The sequence below is a fragment of the Crinia signifera genome, chromosome 19, assembly GCF_055691185.1.
Source record: "Crinia signifera chromosome 19, ASM5569118v1, whole genome shotgun sequence".
Taxonomy (NCBI): Eukaryota; Metazoa; Chordata; class Amphibia; order Anura; family Myobatrachidae; genus Crinia; species Crinia signifera.
Window position 1 is genome coordinate 127,329,431 of NC_139226.1, and position 20,378 is coordinate 127,349,808.

Below are 20,378 nucleotides of genomic sequence, written 5' to 3' on the forward strand. Positions count from 1 at the left end.
AATTTGGTCACCACCTCGGCTCTACACCATCCCCAAAACTGATGGGGAGCCCTTCCTCTCACCGCACAAGGCCGTGAAATTTTACACAAGCCCAATCACGGATGGGAATATATCTAACTTTATAAAGAGTAGAGAAGTTGTCCATACAGATCAATCTTTATGCAACTAGCTTCAATATGCCATGTAACTCAAGACACCTGGTGAGAGTCTATTGCGAAGGCTCGGGTCTCAAGAATATGAAGTCTGAACCTTGCGTCCGGAGACTTCTCGATGAGGCATTTGGAAATCTCCTGCTTCAACACCATTGTGGGACTTTGGAGATAAAAGTAAAAAGTCCTAATACTACTTCATATGGCACACAATGCTTAGCATGGCTAAGACGCTTCACTGGATGGATTCATTTTTTTATTTAAAAGGATTTGTTTAAAGGTAGCAGATTACAGTAGCATATCTTAAGAACAATCTCAAAGCGTGGTTATGTCACATGGGAAAGGTGTATGTGGGTACATCTGATTTATGTACAAAGGTCCAATGTACTATGAGGGGTATTTGGGTTCATTAGCTCGGATGCAAATTCGCACCCTTGCGAGTACCAGATCTCGCCTTGCGAATGGTGGTACGCCATCCCACCATTCACAAGCTGTGTATGTTTGCACTGGCTGCGAATGGGTGTTTTACATAAACATCCTGTCGCATGCCACTGGGACCCTCCCTCATTTTTCGATGGTCGCCGAACATTGAAAGATGTGGAAGGTGCACGCATATGTAAGGTTGCTCTTAGCAACCTTACATATGTGTGTACGCTCCGGGGGAAGTGGGCGGGCAGCTGACATCCGGTGATGTCAGCTTCCCACCCCTTACATGTCCGTCACGGCTCCATTAGAATGGGAATGCCCAAGAAACGCTGGCCATAATGGGACAGGCCGCCATCGGCATGTATGCCTGCTCACACGGGTGTACAGAGATAGGGATCCCTCGTTACCGCAGATTCTCCATGAAGCTGTAGGGAGTGAAGTTTACTGGTCAGTTAGATATAACTCCTTTAATTAACAATCATTACCTCCCCACGATCTCCCAACATGGAGTCCTTTGGCTTTGGAAGCTGTTGGCCACTAATTATTCGGAGAACAAGTTGCTTCTTTAACTGGCCCGGTAATGGGTCTTCGGAATTTGGATTAAAGGCACCTAAAAAATAAATCATAAACTTTCACAAACATAATTGACAATGTGACCAACCAACCATGGACATTATTTAAGCTTGTATGGCTGTGTACCAACGTATGCTGCCAAGAACCAATAAATACTATTAATTAATATCGGTTGATACACTGCTACGTAGACTTTCACTGTCCACAATCTCCACAATCTTTCAGCAAACACTTTATTTGGGGACAAACTTTGTAGAAATCTATATACTGTATACAGTATATAAAAATGGATGTGAGTATGTGTGTGTGTGTGTGTGTGTGTGTGTATATGTTGGCCATGGACTCCAAAACGGCGTGACCGATTTTGATGAAATTTTCAGGCAATCTTCAGATTAGCCCAGCGGGTGATCCAGTGAAGTTTGGTAGCGATCGGATCAACAGAATTTTGTTGGGGTTTTTTTGGGCAATTAATTGATCGTGCCACGAATGAGATTTCGTTCCCGCCAATTTTCTGTCAAATGCAACTGAATATTCAAGCCGTTGTCGACAACGTATTCCCAAATCTAACAACCAACTACAAAAATCCGGTCATCTGGCTACAGATAATTTGTGCTTCCCGTGCGAAGCCGGGGCGGATCGCTAGTATTGTATAAAATCAAGACACTGGTTATGCAGCCAGGGCCATAGCAGGGTGAAAATATGTCCTGTGGTAACCCAGCCTCCTGAAGATTTGATGTCATAACAAGGGGGTGGAAAAAACAGAAACATTGGGGAATTTACGGGGAATATCAGTGGCTGGAGTGTCCTAAGGATGTTCCTGGTGGCTCTTCAGCAGATTGCCACCAGGACCAGAGAGAGGTAGATGGTCCTAATAGTGTTCTGGATGGCCCTGGGGTCAGCTTGCCACCTTGACCAGGGGAGAAGCTGAGCTTTAAGAGCATCCTCTAGGTGGTGACTCTCTAGGCCAAATGTATTATTAACAAAACAAGGACATTTTCCAAACATATTAAAATCTCCATCATCCTTGTCACCATCGTTCTTTTTTCTACTTTTGTGATCAATAAATATGATAACCTGATTAAAACACCAAATTCTTTTAGTTGCGTCTTGACATTACGTTTGATAGCGTTGGCAGGGGTAAAAAGTTGGCAACTACAACTACATATTTTAACTACAAAACTAAGTTTTGGACTATGTGCATGCTTGGTATCTACTGATGGCTACAGTTCTTCTGTACATTCTGTGATGCAACAGTAAGTGTATCTATCATGTGTAGAGTGTCCTCGGAGTATGCTAAAAAATGTGCTAACTTGCTCCTCACCATGACACATGCATTTTGGCTTCAGGACATAACCACAGCTCCCATTGCTGTTGAACTTGGCTCGATTTAACTGCAGCATCCTTCCTTCAGACTGGTAATTTAAAGCAACTATTGAACAAACAGAAAATAATTTGTGACTTCAGTAAAAGCAAATAACATAGATCGAGATGTCATTTTCAGAAGAGCAGATTGTTGACCCATGTGTCACTGTTGTTTCAACATAATGCACTTATGATAGAGAAAGAAGCAAGATGATGGGTCCTGGTAATGGTGATTTAACAACCAATAAGGAGAGAGACTGTGGTGAGTGAATGCAGAAGGTGCAGACCTTTGTTTTAGTACATTTCTGAACTCATACTAATGCCCTATCACACCGCTACCATATTACTAGGGGATAATCTGATGCCACACATGTCTATCACCAACACTAAAACTAAACAGTTTTACATGGCTTTTTATATATCATCATTACGGTCTGTTATTATCTTACTGCTATCTTTTGTTACGTAGATTCAAGAACAAAAAAATGTATTCTCAAAGCATGAACCTATGTAATGCGGTGTGAATCCAGGGGCCATGCAGGATTCCGGACAAACTCAGAGGTGTTTTTTTTTTTTTAAATCTCTTTATTTGTGAAAGTGGTGAACAAAAATGTTAGACCTTCACAAACATCAAATTATACAACAAAAATATTAAAAACAAGCTGTGTTGTAAATGACAAAATAAATTGGCCAAAACCACTTTTTTTTTTTTTTCTATAGCAATGATCACATATTACATTTGGAATGGAAACAAAAACAATGCTGTGGCAGCAAATGGGGAGAGGAGGTACACAATATTATTACATTCAGTAAGCCGGATAAATAATGTAAAGCCTAAACCCCACTATGGGTTCTGTCTATGGTAATAAAGATACCAAGGACCCCAAGTATCTTGAAATGGTACTTGTTTCCTAGCACGGCCACCCCGATTTCCATCTGGGTGGTCGTGTCGGAAAAATCGCGTCGGTCGCATCGCATGCGATTTGGTCGCATGCGATGCGACCGACCCGATTTTTTTATTGAATCAAATGTGAATAGGGTCCCTGGGACCCGATTTTACATTGGATTCAATGTTAAATATTCTCTAGACCCCCAATTTTACACCGTAAACCCCACCCAACGATTGACGCCAACCCGAAGCGTGGCGAGCGCAGCGAGCCCGCGAGGGGCGGCGGTGCGCGTCCTCCGACCTTTTCATTCCCCTACTATCCACGTCGGCGTGGACTTGAGAATATAAAGTGTGGCGAGCGCAGCGAGCCACCGAGCCCGAAGCGTGGCGAGCGTAGCGAGCCCCGCGTATAACTTCACAGGTATACGCGTCCGCTCGCCTCGCTGCGCTCGCCACACTTTATATTCTCAACTACACGCCGACGTGGATAGTAGGGGAATGAAAAGGTCAGAGGACTCGCACCGCCGCCCCTCGCAGGCTCGCTGCGCTCGCCACGCTTCGGGTTCACGTCAATTGTGGGGTGACGACGGGGACATATATAATGTGAAATGGGTCATATTGGCCCATTTTACATTTTTTACTATGTGAGATGGACTTAATCAAGTCCATCTCATCTTGTGCCATTATTATGGCACAAGACCGACGCGATGCTCCCGATTTCAATGTTAAAAAATATTTTAACATTAAAGCCTATGGCAAAATCGCGGGCAGCGCGTCGGTCGCGTCGGGGCCAATGTTAATGGTCGCGACCGACGCGATGCCCGCGATTTTCCCTTTGCCGGCAAAATGGACCTGATTTCAAAGGAAATCGGGTCCATCGCGGGCATCGTGTACCTTAACTGAAAGGTACACGATGCCCGCGATTGTGGCCGTCCTAGGAAACAAGTACCCTTGAAATTTACCTATAGTGATTGAGCAAAGCAGTAATATATTCCACTGAAGCTGTGAACTATATTTTATTAATTAATGCTGGTAATGGAAAACAGCAGGTTGTGTCCAATATGTAGCAAATAAAAGTTTAGCAGAATTGAAAATGTGACTACATAGTTTAGTTACAGGTAGGAAAGCCAATCCCAGGGCATTTTTTTCAATCCCAGGATTCGGGACCTACCAGTATATTTTTGGATTGTAGGAGGAAACCCACGCAAGTACGGGGAGAATATACAAACTCCACACAGTTAGGGCCATGGTGGGTATTGAACCCATGACCTCAGTGCTGTGAGGCCGTAATGCTAACCATCACACCATCCGTATTGCCGTTTCGGTGATGCTCAGAGGAACTGACGGATTTCTACAGTTTAGTAGGATTGTGCAAATATACTGGGAATAAAAATAATCTTCCAATATTTTCTTAAAGTCAATTAACCTACGCAACATGTAAATCACAAAGGATGTTCATTTTCCTTCTGTGCTATGGCGGAAATAAAGTACGTAGATAAGTTGTTCTGGAATCTGTGTGGATGAGAATTTACTGAATTGAATTTAAAAAGACTATTTGGGGTTTAACTGCCCTCTCCCATGACTAATTATTTTACATTAATTCCTGGCAAGGAACAAGCACAGCTGTCTGGCTATTGCTACAGTACATCGACTTCCTTCTACTGTGGACCTGCTGGTGGAGATCACTCTTAAATCATTAGACTTTTCTCATTATCCCCCTAATTGCAAAATGTATATTCTTTCATAGAGCAACAATGAAACTATACGTCTATACAGATGGAGCGCCCCTGGTTCTTGCCCAGGGATCGCCAGCATACCTGTGCTGGCGATCGCCGGTGCAGAGGCGCTCCATCTGACTGGGATGCGCGGCCCAGTTTCCGGATGGCGCCGCTGCGGGTCCCTGCCAGTCTCCACTTAAGGAAGAGGGGCAGGGATAGGGAGGGTGGCGGGGGGCACCGGGGGGAGGTGGCCGGTGGCAGAGAAATAACCATAGCCATGGTCAGAGCCGGGGGCTGGCGGTAGAATCGCCAGCCCCTGCAAGAATTAGGCTGGCTCCATCTGTATATGTATATATGTGCCAAAGAATTGGAGTCACTCCAGGGGACTTAATAACGTGATCTTTATATAAGCATAGTAAGCATATCAATACATGCACGTCAACAAAGTCGACGTTTCAATGTCGAAATGACATTTTCCTCAAGACAATGACAAGCATGGAAAAACAAGCAGGTACTGAATGCAACAATTTTTAAATAGGTGCTTACCTGGCGTGTCCGACTGGCGGCTGGGTGCATGCCGTCCCGCCCCTCAAACAGGGGTGTTCCGGCATGCCAGCGTCAACTTCCTGCTCCCGAAACCATGGAGACGAATCAAGCTGACGCCCCCAGCCGCCGGACGTCAGCCCCTGGATGACAATAGGTGAAAACAATAAAGCACATAATAACACACAGAAAATAAATGTGTGCGCATACTGAAAAAATACAGTGAAAACACGATGGGCAGCAAACCCGACATGAACAACACAGAGTTCCGCTCTACTAAAACAACACACTCCAATTGAATCGTTCATTTAACCCGAGTGGTTTGCTAGTTTGTAGCTTATGAATCCATTTGGATTCTAACTTGAGCAATGCTCCATCCCTGTCACCGCCGCGACGAAAGGGGGGCACATGATCAATTAGGATGAATTTCATATCCATAACCGAATGGCCTGCGTCCAAATAGTGTCGGGCGACTGGTTGGTCCGTTGATTTGGATCTGATAGCATTGTTAATTGCGGAGCGATGTAATGCCATCCGCTCATGAATGGTACGAATAGTCTTGCCAACGTAGTGCAGGTGACATGGGCAGAACAATAAATATATAACATGGGTGGACAAACAGGTTAGGACGTGTCTTATAGGTATGTTAATCCCACTGATCGGTTGCCCAAATGACTTGCATGCCAACAAATTCTTACATGTGGTGCATCCCAGGCATCTATAGCATCCAGGAGGTTTGGACAAAAAATTGGATGGGGGAGGTACTGTATCGAAGCCCGTAATGTCAGTATGGACCACCTGGTCTTTTATATTGCGGCCTCTGGTGTAACAGGCCATCGGCCTTTTGTTATGTAGGCCAGGTAAGTTCCCGTCTGATTTTACTATCGGCCATAGGGCCGTGGTGGCCCTTTGTACAACTGGACTCAATGTGGTGAATTGCTGCTTCCACGGTAAGACGTTTTGCTGGTTCCGGGCTTTGGGCTTTAACCCCTTCATGACAGAGCCAGTTTTTGCCTTACTGACAGAGCCCTTTTTTCAAATCTGGCATGTATCACTTAAGTGGGGATAACTTTTTTTTGCTTTTACTTATCCCAGTGATTTTGAGATTGTTTTCTCGTGACACATTGTACTTCAAGTTAGTGGTAAATTTTCGTCGATACAGTCTGTGTTTTTTTGTGAAAAATACCAAAATGTCGTAAAAAAATGGAAAATTTTGCGATTTGCAAAATGTTAAATTTTCTGCTTGTGAGACAAATAATCTTACCACTCAAAATAGTGAATAACTAACATAGACCATATGTCTACTTTATGTTGCCATCATTATTTCAACCTCATTTTCATTTTTTTGGACACTAGGAGGCTTAAAATATGAATAGCAAATTCTCAAATTTTCAAGAAAATTTCAAACTCTGATTTTTTTAGGGACCAGGTCAGTTATGATGTGACTTTGAGTGACTTGTATGTGAGACACCCCCATAAATGATGCCATTTCAAAAACTGCACCCCTCACAGTATTCAAAACAGCATTTTGGAAGTTTGTTAACCCTTTAGGTGTTTCACAGGAATTAAAACAAAGTGTAGGTGAAATTTCAAAATTTCATTTTTTTTGCAGATTTGCAATTTTAATACATTTTTCTAAGGAACACAGTAGATTTTACTAGAGAAATGTGACTAAAAATTGATTCCCCCAATTCTTTGGTTTTCATAAATATCCTATATGTGGCCCTAGTGTGCACGGTGACCAAACCACAGGCTTCATAATAGAAGGAGCACCTACTTGATTTTGGAGCCTCCTTTATATGAGATTATTTTTTAGGCACAATGTAGGTTTCTAGGCACCATAAGATGCTAAAAGTTAGGTACCCCCCCACAAGTGACCCCATTTTGCAAACTACACCCTTCAGGGAATTCATCTAGGGGTATAGTGTACATTTCAAACCCCCAGGGGTTTCACCAATTGTGGTACAACTGGGCAGTGAAAATGAAAAAAAATTAATTTTTCATTTTCACAGCTCAGTTGTATCAAAATTGGTGAAACCCCGGGGGGTTTGAAATGTACACTATACCCCTTGATGAATTCCCTGAAGGGTGTAGTTTGCAAAATGGGGTCACTTGTGGGGGGGTTCCACTGTATGGGTGTTTCGGGGGTCATTCAACCAGAATCTGTGCTGCAAAATCCAAAAATCACTCCTTCCCTTCTGAGTCCTGCCATGCACCCAACTGGTATTTTTTGGTCACACATGAGGCATTGCCGTACTCGGGAGAAATTGGGGCACAGATTTTGGGGTGCTTTGTCTCCTTCATTCCTTGTGAAAATGAAAAATTTTGAGCCAGATCTGCATTTTTGTGTAAAAAAATGTAATTTTTTACAGAAAAATGCAGTTCTGGCTCAAAATTTTTTATTTTAACAAGGAATGAAGGAGACAAAGCACCCCAAAATCTGTGCCCCAATTTCTCCCGAGTACGGCAATGCCTCACGTGTGACCAAAAAATACCAGTTGGGTGCATGGCAGGACTCAGAAGGGAAGGAGTGATTTTTGGTGGTGGAATGAATGGTGGGTGCTATGTCGCATTAGCAAGACCCCCGAAGCACCAATACAGTGGAACCCCCCCACAAATGACCCCATTTTAGTCACCAGCTTTGGGAGGGGGGCTGGCGCTGCGGCTGGCGGGGGGGTGGGAGGGGTGCTGGTGCTGCGGCAGCCGGGTGGGTGGGAGGGGGGCTGCCGGGTGGGAGGGGGGGGGGCTGGCGATCGGTGCGGTATATACACACACACACACACACACACACACACATATATATATATATGTGTGTATATATATATATATATATATATATATACATATATATACACACACATATATATATATATATATATATATATGTGTGTGTATATATATATATATATATATATATATATATAGTTTTTCAGTGCATATATTTGAATTTTTAACCTTTTCTGCAGCTTGATGCTGCTGCTGCTGCTGCTGCGGGGGGGAGGGGGGAGGAGGTCAGCGCTGCGTGCGCTTCAGACGCTCCAGGGGAGCCGGGGGAGCTGCTGCTGCTGCCGGGTGAGTGCCCGGCGGGTTGGAGGGGGGGCTGCACATCGGAGGTGATCGGTGCTGTACTTGACAGCACCGATCACCACCGATCCCTGTGTTACCGAGCGGCTTAGCCGCCGGTAACACAGGAAACGCTGTGAATGGCTGTTCAGATTTGAACAGCCAATCACAGCGATCGCCGACCGGGGGGGGCACCCCTGCCCCCCCTGGGCGGCGAGGGGGGATGTCTGCTGTCAGGGACAGCAGACATCACCTAACTGTCACTGCGTCTCTAGACGCAGTGACAGTTAGAAGTCATGACGTATATATACGTCATGTGTCGGGAAGTACTTCCCGACCATGACGTATATATACGTCAAATGTCGTGAAGGGGTTAAAAGATCTTGTCGCGGTATGGCTAATACCTCTTTCTGGAGCTCACGTAGCTGTTTCAAACCGTACCCTCTTATTGCAAACTTGTCCACCACTTTATTGGTACTATCTACAGCTGCTGCTGCAGTACTGGAAATTCTGGCTACTCGCATTAATTGCGACTTAGGTAAGCCTTTTTTAAGTGGTTTGGGGTGATGGCTGGACCCCAGCAGGAGAGTATTACGGTCCGTGAGCGGATGGCATTACATCGCTCCGCAATTAACAATGCTATCAGATCCAAATCAACGGACCAACCAGTCGCCCGACACTATTTGGACGCAGGCCATTCGGTTATGGATATGAAATTCATCCTAATTGATCATGTGCCCCCCATTCGTCGCGGCGGTGACAGGGATGGAGCATTGCTCAAGTTAGAATCCAAATGGATTCATAAGCTACAAACTAGCAAACCACTCGGGTTAAATGAATGATTCAATTGGAGTGTGTTGTTTTAGTAGAGCGGAACTCTGTGTTGTTCATGTCGGGTTTGCTGCCCATCGTGTTTTCACTGTATTTTTTCAGTATGCGCACACATTTATTTTCTGTGTGTTATTATGTGCTTTATTGTTTTCATCTATTGTCATCCAGGGGCTGACGTCCGGCGGCTGGGGGCGTCAGCTTGATTCGTCTCCATGGTTACGGGAGCAGGAAGTTGACGCTGGCATGCCGGAACACCCCTGTTTGAGGGGCGGGACGGCGTGCACCCAGCCGCCGGTCGGACACGCCAGGTAAGCACCTATTTAAAAATTGTTGCATTCAGTACCTGCTTGTTTTTCCATGCATGTCATTGTCTTGAGGAAAATGTCATTTCGATTGATATGCTTACTATGCTTATATAAAGATCACGTTATTAAGTCCCCTGGAGTGACTCCAATTCTTTGGCACATTTCTGGATTCATCTGGAAGGCACACGGGGCAGAATCACCACTATCGGGAGTGCCGGCTCGCAAACGACTATATATATATATATGTATATGTATGTATGTATGTATGTATGTGTGCTGTACTTTGCTATCACACATTTCACAGGCGGGAGTAATGTTTGACAATGTCTAGTTAGACAGTCAGTAGATCGACACCAAAAGTTAGACAGGCATTAGTTAGACATTCATAAAAGGTCAACATGCACTAGTCAGACAGTGGCAAAAGTTTGACATGTAAAATGTCCACATATAGGGATGGTGGACACATGAAAAGGTTGACAGGAGTTTTACCTTTTTTTGGATGTCAATGTCAACTCCTGAACAGAGCTCATTGGATGACCTTACAGTGCACTACCACCAGGGCTGCAGCATGCGGTGTGCAGGCGGTGGCTCTCACTCTGGCAAATATCAGTGGGGGCGTCAGGCTATGCAGGCATAAGGTGTACACTGTCCTAGAGGGTGCATGCTGAGAACTATTAGTAATGCTTGCATGCATACTGGGTGGGCACACTACAGGTTACCCACAGATCAGCATATAAAGGAGTTTACATAATGTTTTCTGTACAATTACTTTGGGTGCAACACTGACCCTCTATTATACATAAAGGTTATTTTTATTTGTGTCCGTGTCCTATTCCTCTCCCAACCCAGGGCCGGCATCCCTGGACCCTCCTGTGTGACATTGACATTACAGAACTGTGCAGGAACATCAGTGCCGGTCCTGTCCTGTGGATGCCCCCAGTGCCTTTCTAGCTACTGGGGTGCGACTGCTAATGGGTAACACCGGGGCATATACCCTGATTGGCAACACTGGCGGCACACCCCTAATTACAGCTTTGCTCACAATCTACCATGTGCCTGAAATCAGTCAGGCTGTGGCTTAGTCCATATCCCAGGAAATACAGTCACACTGCAGGCAATCCCGACGCGCTCGGCTTGTTCATATCTTGTATAGCAGAATATTATAATATGCGTTCAGCTATCAAGAAAAGGAAATGCATGAGGTTCCCATAATACACTAATACTATATGATACAGGCAGCTCAACAGAGCAGCTCACATTTACTTCACGAGCTCTCTGTTGCTACTATACTGTAGATAAATAATTGGGAGTCAGGTGCCAGTAGACAGAGCTGGATTACAGGAGGGACAACTAGGTTGCTAGCTCTGGGCGAAGGACACATTAAACCCCTTAAACTAATTGGACCCAAGTTACCAGCCATCAGTACATGTGCTGCTTATCTCCGCACACTGTAGTAATGGCAGGCAGCAAGTGCATAGCAAGCCTGATCTTCACATTGGCCTTATTCTTATTATCTAAATCATCCATTCGCAGCCCTGCGGGGGGGGGGGGGGGTTACTGCGTGCAGGGGGGGGGGGGGGGGGCGGCCGGCACTGAGGGTAATTTCGCAGCCTTGCAAGTCAATCAGAATAAGGCCCACTGTGCGGAATCTAAGGAGACATATCGGAACCACTGCATATCAGACACACCTCACACAATTCTAGTGCTAGGGGTCTCCACAAAATACTACTCCTGGAATCTATCCACATCTTACTCCCAGTCTACAGATAAACATGGTCAGGTTCAGCTGGACCTTACCTAGCTGGCAACCAGCATTCCAAAAGGGCTGAGGGTTGTAGTTACTGGAGTCCACTCTGTAGGATGAGGGGTAGAGGCGAGAGAGCTGGTACTGGTTGAATCTAACAAACTGAGCCGGCTTCTGCTGGAGGATCTGGTGAGCTTTCGTCTCACTAAATGAAGAGACCTGCCAGCTGCTGGAGACTATGGGAAGAAGGAACAAATGGAGAGGTTACGCTATAATACAAAGTCAATTACATAAGTGTTGATGTGCCGCATAGTGTACCTGGGGATAGAGAAGTTGTAACCAGCAAGTCATCTATGGGTCATTTATAATCCTGCAATAGGTCCAATGTAAGTAAGTAAGGATTTTCTAGTTAATTCATACCTTACACTAGTGGATATATTAGAGTCTTGAGATGATCAAATATCTTCCACACCTAGCTAAACTATGGCCCTCCCGTGTAAAACTACAAGTCCCATCATGCCTTGCCACGGTTTTGCTACTAGGGAATGCTAAAACTGTGGCAAGGCATGCTGGGATGTGCAGTTTCACAACAGCTGGAGGGCCACAGTTTGGCCAAGCCTGGCTTAGTATGATCTTAAAATATAACTACCGCTTACAATAGCCGACATGAGAGATAAAAGCAGCCTGGACACAAGGTAGAAGCAAATAAGGCAATAGGTTATGAGGGCCGTTCTGTATACAGCACCCACAGAACCCGATCTCTCATCCATAACAAATGCTTCATGGTGAATCATTGGTAAGTGCAATGGAATTACAGTACTGCTGCCGAGCAAATTTACCATAGAATTCTTACCATAGAACAGTCACGACGTGACCATCAGAATGCCTGGGCCAGGGCTCCTAACTGTCGGCATTCTCAGCACCGGGATCCTGTACCTGACCGTTCGTTAATACACTGTAATATTCTTCAGCAGGTTGTATCAACTTAGTAATTTGACCATCATTTGGTCTACAGCATGATGGCCGAACAGTCATTAGGTCGACACCATTAGGTTGACATGGGAAAAGGTTGACAATGGTTCTAGGTCTAAAGCCCCCCATACACGGTCCGTTCATCGGATCCGTTCTGTGCTTAAACAGCACACATCGTATTGGATCGCATCCCTTGTGCTTGCATTGTGCATGCACTGCGAACAGATACGATGTTTACCAAGTACAAAAAGTATGTGCAGCACATACTTTTTATACCGTACTATGTGATGCGCGGGAGCGCGCATCGCGTAATACAGAACGGAGCCGGTCCACAACGGACCGTGTATGGGCTCCTTAAAGGTCATTAGTTTGACAGGTCATTAATTCGACAATGTTTAGGTCGACAGTCAAAAGGGACTTTTCATTTTTTTTTACCTGAATGTCAACACAGTCGACATAGACACAGTTTAAAGTGCACTGCATCCCCTTCCAGCGTTCACTATGCGTCGGGCACGGTACCTCACTACGCTTAGCATACTATTTAATTCTCCCACCATGCCCTAGTGGATGGTAAGGCATGAAATACCGCCTGTCGGCACATGTTGGCTCAAAAAAACTGTGAAAAAACCCATGTCGACCTTTTTGACTGTCGACCTAGACAATGTCGAACTAACGACCTTTCGACCTTTTCCCATGTCGACTTAATGGTGTCCATCTAATGACTGTTGACCATCATGCTGTAGACCAAATGACCGCATCCCACTTAGGGATGTTATGTTATTGCAGTACGTCACTTAGGGATGTTATGTTATTGCAGTACGTCACTTAGGGATGTTCTGTTATTGCAGTACGTCACTTAGGGATGTTATGTTATTGCAGTACGTCACTTAGGGATGTTATGTTATTGCAGTACGTCACTTAGGGATGTTCCGTTATTGCAGTACGTTACTTAGGGATGTTCTGTTATTGCAGTGCTTCACTTAGGGATGTTCTGTTATTGCAGTACGTCACTTAGGGATGTTCTGTTATTGCAGTACGTCACTTAGGGGGTTATTCTAGTCCATTCTTTCTGACAAAATCCTTCTTAGATGGACAAAACCATGTGCACTGCGGGTGGGGCAGATGTAACTTGTGCAGAGAGAATTAGATTTGGGTGGGGTTTTTCTTTAAAGTGAGATCTATATTGAAGTGTAAAATCATGCAGTCAGTATTTTCCCTGCACAGAAACAAAATAACTCACCCAAATCTAATTCTCTCTGCACATGTTACATCTGCCCCCCTGCAGTGCACATGGTTTTGTCCATCTAAGAAGGATTTTGTCAGAAAGAATGAACTAGAAAAAACCCCTTAGGGATGTTATGTTATTGCAGTACGTCACTTAGGGATGTTATGTTATTGCAGTACGTCACTTAGGGATGTTATGTTATTGCAGCACGTCACTTAGGGATGTTATGTTATTTCGGTTAATCATCTTTATTATATTTTTTTATGAAAAAAGACATAACACATAAATTATCATAATACAGGTACAAGTACATTCATACAGCAGCCTATACATTGATACAGCCAAAGAGTATCTAAAAGAATATAAGAAACTATCTCTCAGAGGGAAGAATACAGCAGATTTTTGGGTACTTATGTATTATCTGGGCTCCCATGTTAAATGCACCCCATTTTTTCATACCCCTACTATCCAACTACGCATGGAGTTGATTTTATATAGTGTGGCGAGCGCAGCGAGCCACCGTGCCCGAAGCGTGGTGAGCGCAGCGAGCCCCGCGAGGGGACGCGGTCTCATAAGAAAAACGGGAGCCCAGATAATACATAAGTACCGATTTTTGTTGATTTCTCTTAGCAGTTGGTTTACCTTCTTATTACCTGCTCTGAACAGATATTATCAAACCTAGCCTTAGTTAGCAGTTGTTATAATCATAAGGAGCAAAAAAGAAGAGCAGAGCAAGACAAGCAACTCAATTATTTTCCTTTTGTCAAAAAAAAGAACAAGAGAGAAAAGAAAACAAAAAACAAAACAAAAAAAAGGCACTTCCCAATACAAAGTACGTGCTAATATATGGTGACAGCCTAATCCAGCTGCAATATATTCCACATCCGATATCAACTATACATAACATTAATACATTAATTCACTCATTATATACCATGTGCGTAGTGTTTATTAATCAAATTCTTTACGGTGTCAAGAACAGAGGATCACCCTAATTATAAGATTGTTTTAATATGTGGTGATGCATGTGCCATCAAAGTTAATCTGTGATACGTTAGAGCTATTAAGCAGAAACAAATAAAAAATAAAAAATAAAATAAATAAAACAGCAAATAAGGATTATCAAGTATAATAATAACTAGAGTCATACCAATTCCCCCAAATATCGTAGAACTTATCCACCGAGTTACTTAGTATGTACCTGCTCCTCTCGTGTTCCATTGTACTATTTACTAGGCAGATCCATTCTTGTATGCTTGGACCCCTTTGTGCCATCCAATTACCGGCTATGACAGTTTTCGCTATAGCACAAAGGTTGAGCGCCAGTTGTCTAAGCCTAGGAGACATATCGCTACTAGACCAAACACCCATAATAAGACTAAGGGGCCGTGCCGCTCGTCTAGGAATTCCCAATTTATACAGTATTTTTCCAATCTCCTGCCAGAATCTTTGCAATTTATCACACTCCCATAAGAGATGCCAGAAATTGCAGCCCGATACTTTACATTTGGGGCATCTATTACAAGTTCTTTCAGAAAATCTACTCATCCTTTCCGGAGTTAAATAGGTACGATGAAGAATATTAAGTTGTATATGATGTACTCTAATGGAACTAGTGGCTAATCCCGGAGCCGCCAAGGCCTGGTTCCAATTCTCTGAGTTTAATTCAGTAATATCCACGGCCCATTTCTGCCTTAATTTTCCCAGATCTTCCCCTTGGGTTGCAATAGACAAGAACTTGTAACACCTTGACAGCCTCTAAAGTCTCCCATACACGGTCCTTTTTGTACTAGGTACACATCGCATCGGATCACAGTGCATGCACTAGGGATGCGATCCGATGCGTGCTAATTAAGTGCCGAACGGATCCGTTAAACGGACCGTGTATGGGCACCTTTAGTGCTACTCAACTTAGAAATAATTTTTTTTACCGGGTTTGGGCATATATTAATAGGTTTGTCCCGATTACTTTGAGTTACAACACTTCTCAGCTGTAAGTACCTAAAGAACATAAATTTAGGAAGAGAATATTCACTTAGCAATTTTTAGGTTATGTTATTGCAGTACATCACTTAGGGATGTTATGTTATTGCAGTACATCACTTAGGGATGTTATGTTATTGCAGTACGTCACTTAGGGATGTTCTGTTATTGCAGTACGTCACTTAGGGATGTTATGTTATTGCAGTACGTCACTTAGGGATGTTCCGTTATTGCAGTACGTCACTTAGGGATGTTCCGTTATTGCAGTACGTCACTTAGGGATGTTCCGTTATTGCAGTACGTCACTTAGGGATGTTATGTTATTGCAGTACGTCACTTAGGGATGTTATGTTATTGCAGTACGTCACTTAGGGATGTTATGTTATTGCAGTACGTCACTTAGGGATGTTATGTTATTGCAGTACGTCACTTAGGGATGTTCCGTTATTGCAGTACGTCACTTAGGGATGCTCCGTTATTGCAGTACGTCACTTAGGGATGTTCCGTTATTGCAGTGCTTCACTTAGGGATGTTCCGTTATTGCAGTACGTCACTTAGGGATGTTCTGTTATTGCAGTACGTCACTTAGGGATGTTCTGTTATTGCAGTACGTCACTTAGGGATGTTCTGTTATTGCAGTACGTCACTTAGGGATGTTCTGTTATTGCAGTACGTCACTTAGGGATGTTCTGTTATTGCAGTACGTCACTTAGGGATGTCCTGTTATTGCAGTACGTCACTTAGGGATGTTCTGTTATTGCAGTACGTCACTTAGGGATGTTCTGTTATTTCAGTACGTCACTTAGGGATGTTCTGTTATTGCAGTACGTCACTTAGGGATGTTCTGTTATTGCAGTACGTCACTTAGGGATGTTCTGTTATTGCAGTACGTCACTTAGGGATGTTCTGTTATTGCAGTACGTCACTTAGGGATGTTATGTTATTGCAGCACGTCACTTAGGGATGTTCTGTTATTGCAGCACGTCACTTAGGGATGTTATGTTATTGCAGTACGTCACTTAGGGATGTTATGTTATTGCAGTACGTCACTTAGGGATGTTATGTTATTGCAGTACGTCACTTAGGGATGTTATGTTATTGCAGTACGTCACTTAGGGATGTTCTGTTATTGCAGTACGTCACTTAGGGATGTTATGTTATTGCAGTACGTCACTTAGGGATGTTATGTTATTGCAGTACGTCACTTAGGGATGTTATGTTATTGCAGTACGTCACTTAGGGATGTTATGTTATTGCAGTATGTCACTTAGGGATGTTATGTTATTGCAGTATGTCACTTAGGGATGTTATGTTATTGCAGTACGTCACTTAGGGAAGTTATGTTATTGCAGTACGTCACTTAGGGATGTTATGTTATTGCAGTACGTCACTTAGGGATGTTCCGTTATTGCAGTATGTCACTTAGGGATGTTCTGTTATTGCAGTGCTTCACTTAGGGATATTCTGTTATTGCAGTACGTCACTTAGGGATGTTATGTTATTGCAGTAAGTCACTTAGGGATGTTCTGTTATTGCAGTACGTCACTTAGGGATGTTATGTTATTGCAGTACGTCACTTAGGGATGTTATGTTATTGCAGTACGTCACTTAGGGATGTTATGTTATTGCAGTACTTCACTTAGGGATGTTCTGTTATTGCAGTACGTCACTTAGGGATGTTCTGTTATTGCAGTACGTCACTTAGGGATGTTCTGTTATTGCAGTACGTCACTTAGGGATGTTATGTTATTGCAGTACGTCACTTAGGGATGTTATGTTATTGCAGTACGTCACTTAGGGATGTTATGTTATTGCAGTACGTCACTTAGGGATGTTCTGTTATTGCAGTACGTCACTTAGGGATGTTCTGTTATTGCAGTACACACATGCAGATTCACGTAAGGACTTGCTGTAATGTACCTTCTGATTCCACATCGTGGATACCCACAGACTTTGTGTATTTCACCAAATCTGACAGCGCCCTTGAAAGCTTCATCGTCTTCTTTTGCCTGTTTATTCTAGTGAATAAAAACAAGCGGTTTCATTAACCAAAACATTCAAAAGTAAAGGACACACCTAAAGCCAAGGAATTGTTATACCTGCTATAGTGTAACGATGCTCGCGCTAGGCTTCCTTGCTGATCTAGACTATCTTCACCTTCTTCCAAACTGGAACACTTTTTAATCCGTCCTCCTTTTTTCTAAAGACAAAATACAGTTGATCTAAATGTGATGTATGTTTAGAGTCTAATCCATACTTACCTACATTTGAAAACTAGAATCCAGGAGATTATAGTAGGATGCACCGGACAAAGCACACCACGTCTTCTAAGGGGTGTGTCACACTCTGCCAAAAGGGCATGCCTAGCTATACATATAGAGAGGTCTATATGTTGTTGATGCTTGTTGATGCAAGAGATTTCTACATGACATTAGAAACAACAATATATTTTGGGGAGTTTTGAAAGTATTGATTGATACGAACATTGCTGTCTGCAATATTGGGTTTCTTGTTTGCAACTATAGGAGTGGGGTGGGGTGGAGTGGGGTGGGTTGGACCGTGGCACTTGGGAGTGGCAGAGCGGTGGTGCGGCTGACCGGCTGCACAGAGTGACCTCTGACCACGTCATGCTGTGCAGAGCCGCACAGCCAAAGATGGGAGCAGCCTGGCAGTGTCTGAGCGTACGCTCAGACGCTACCAGGATTGGAAACTTCAATCCCAGGATTCAAATTCCGACAATTTTAGGGCCAAATCCCAGGATCAAGTTGGCTACCGTACTTGTAAGGCACTACCTATATTTATTGGATGTGCTTTTTTTCATCCCAAATCATTATAGCAAATCACTGTTCTTGCAAAAAAAAAACACCCCTGGAAAAATCTAAAGAATCCAGGAGATTAGGAGTTCAATGCAGGGCAGCAGGAGATTTATGGCTAAAACAGGAGCCTCCTGCAGTACGTGGGAGGATAGGCAACCATAGTCTAATCATATCCCTTCTAAGCCACCCCTTCACAAACCTGTTCACACAATACTAAAAGTTCCACCTGGTATTGTTGAACATGCCCTTAAGTGGCTCTAGTTACACCTCTTGGGTGGAGCAGGATACACCCCATCTGGCAGTGTGCCTACTTGCACAATATCTAGTAATTATTTTTCATAGTACAAGAATGGCGGTGGTATACATGACGATGATAAGGGAAGGCAATTCACCTTCCGCTTTGAAAAACTTCCCATCAAAGAACGGCTTTGACGCTTGTTTGGACTCGGCTCTTCCCCAGACTCGGTCTCTTCTTCCATCTTACTCTAAAAGAGAAAATGAAACACAAATATTATTTACTGTAGTGTATGTTAATAGTATGTATGTGCAGGCAGATTCCCTGCACCATTGTTGGTGCTCTAATTTCACTAAATTTACATCTCTGTTAACCTACAGCCAGCCATAATGAAACGGTGGAACGCTGCACACTGCAGAGATCTGCCTAATGACCATAATAAAACAGAACGTCTCTATTAGCTGAAGATGACTGTGGGAACAATGCAGGTAGCGACATCGGAATCGGTGATTTTGTTGCTGAAATTCGATTTCCTATCATTGCCTAGGACATGTCAGAAAGTAAAAGATAGCTAACAAAGGCCAATGAACCAAAATGTTTCATAATTTTAATAATTAAGTCAACTGGTCTGATCAGTCGTATCGTTTACTGTAAATTAGAGCTGGCTGGAAGGACAAGATTTGACTTGCATTTAATAGCTGTGGAGCCACATGTTGTCTGAAACTACCGAAGATTTGTTTGTAAACATATTTAATGTTGCGCTTGATGTTTTGCACTGCGGATATGAGAAGTGATTATTAAGCTCCACGCCTGTATCTAACACTGTAAAATACTGCAATGCACATCCCAATAAACCAATTCATTTGCTAGACTGCAGTGAGAACGAACACCAGGAGGCATGTGAATGGGAGGAATAATGCCACACACATTTCTGTAACCAGTTACAGGGAGGCAGTCAAACAAATATTCTTCATAAATATTCAGTAGGTTTCTCAATAAATATGCAGTATTTTAAACTTCATCTGCTTGATATTAACAGATACTGGCGCTAGGGTGCGCTGTGGCGCAACAACTGGGGAGGGCTGCAGGCCCACCGCTGTGCCCAGATCTGTACTGCAGTGGTATTAAAACTTCCCTAAAAATCAAGTTTCCATGCTTTGTTTTTTATGTGTTCCTCTCTCAGATCTCCTCTAGAATTTACGTGGAGATTACAGCGCATTTATGCGCACCTCTGTAGCGGGAGAGAGAAATAAATAATGCAGCATTTTCATACTCTCCCCTGACATTTATTCCATGCATATCCAATACATGAATATCCAATTACTGTACTAGGCAGCTAGCATGAAAACTAATTTTCTTATCAGGTGTCGATGGGACCATAGAGCTGAAATTTGACCATCAGCTTTTCCACAGGATTAGTAAGACAGGCAGTGATTTCAAATGCACTTTTCTTTCACAAATGTCAAAACACTAACTGAATAAATAAATAAATATACTTTATACGGTTATTGTGTGTACACACGGTGAGATTCCTTTGCTATTCA

At 43.4% G+C, this 20,378-nt stretch overlaps 1 protein-coding gene across 10 annotated transcripts in view; it reads right to left on the minus strand.

Moving 5' to 3' along the window:
- Positions 1-20,378, minus strand: part of PLCH2 (phospholipase C eta 2) — a 595,308-nt gene that overhangs the window by 45,847 nt on the left and 529,083 nt on the right. For all 10 annotated transcript variants that reach the window (XM_083163311.1, XM_083163313.1, XM_083163310.1 and 7 more), the window contains 6 exons: positions 18,992-19,084; positions 17,883-17,983; positions 17,704-17,801; positions 11,657-11,839; positions 2,470-2,577; positions 1,061-1,185 (listed from right to left, as the gene is read on the minus strand). In XM_083163311.1, coding sequence (XP_083019437.1) covers positions 1,061-1,185; positions 2,470-2,577; positions 11,657-11,839; positions 17,704-17,801; positions 17,883-17,983; positions 18,992-19,084 — 708 coding nt within the window. The remainder of the gene's footprint in view (positions 1-1,060; positions 1,186-2,469; positions 2,578-11,656; positions 11,840-17,703; positions 17,802-17,882; positions 17,984-18,991; positions 19,085-20,378) is intronic.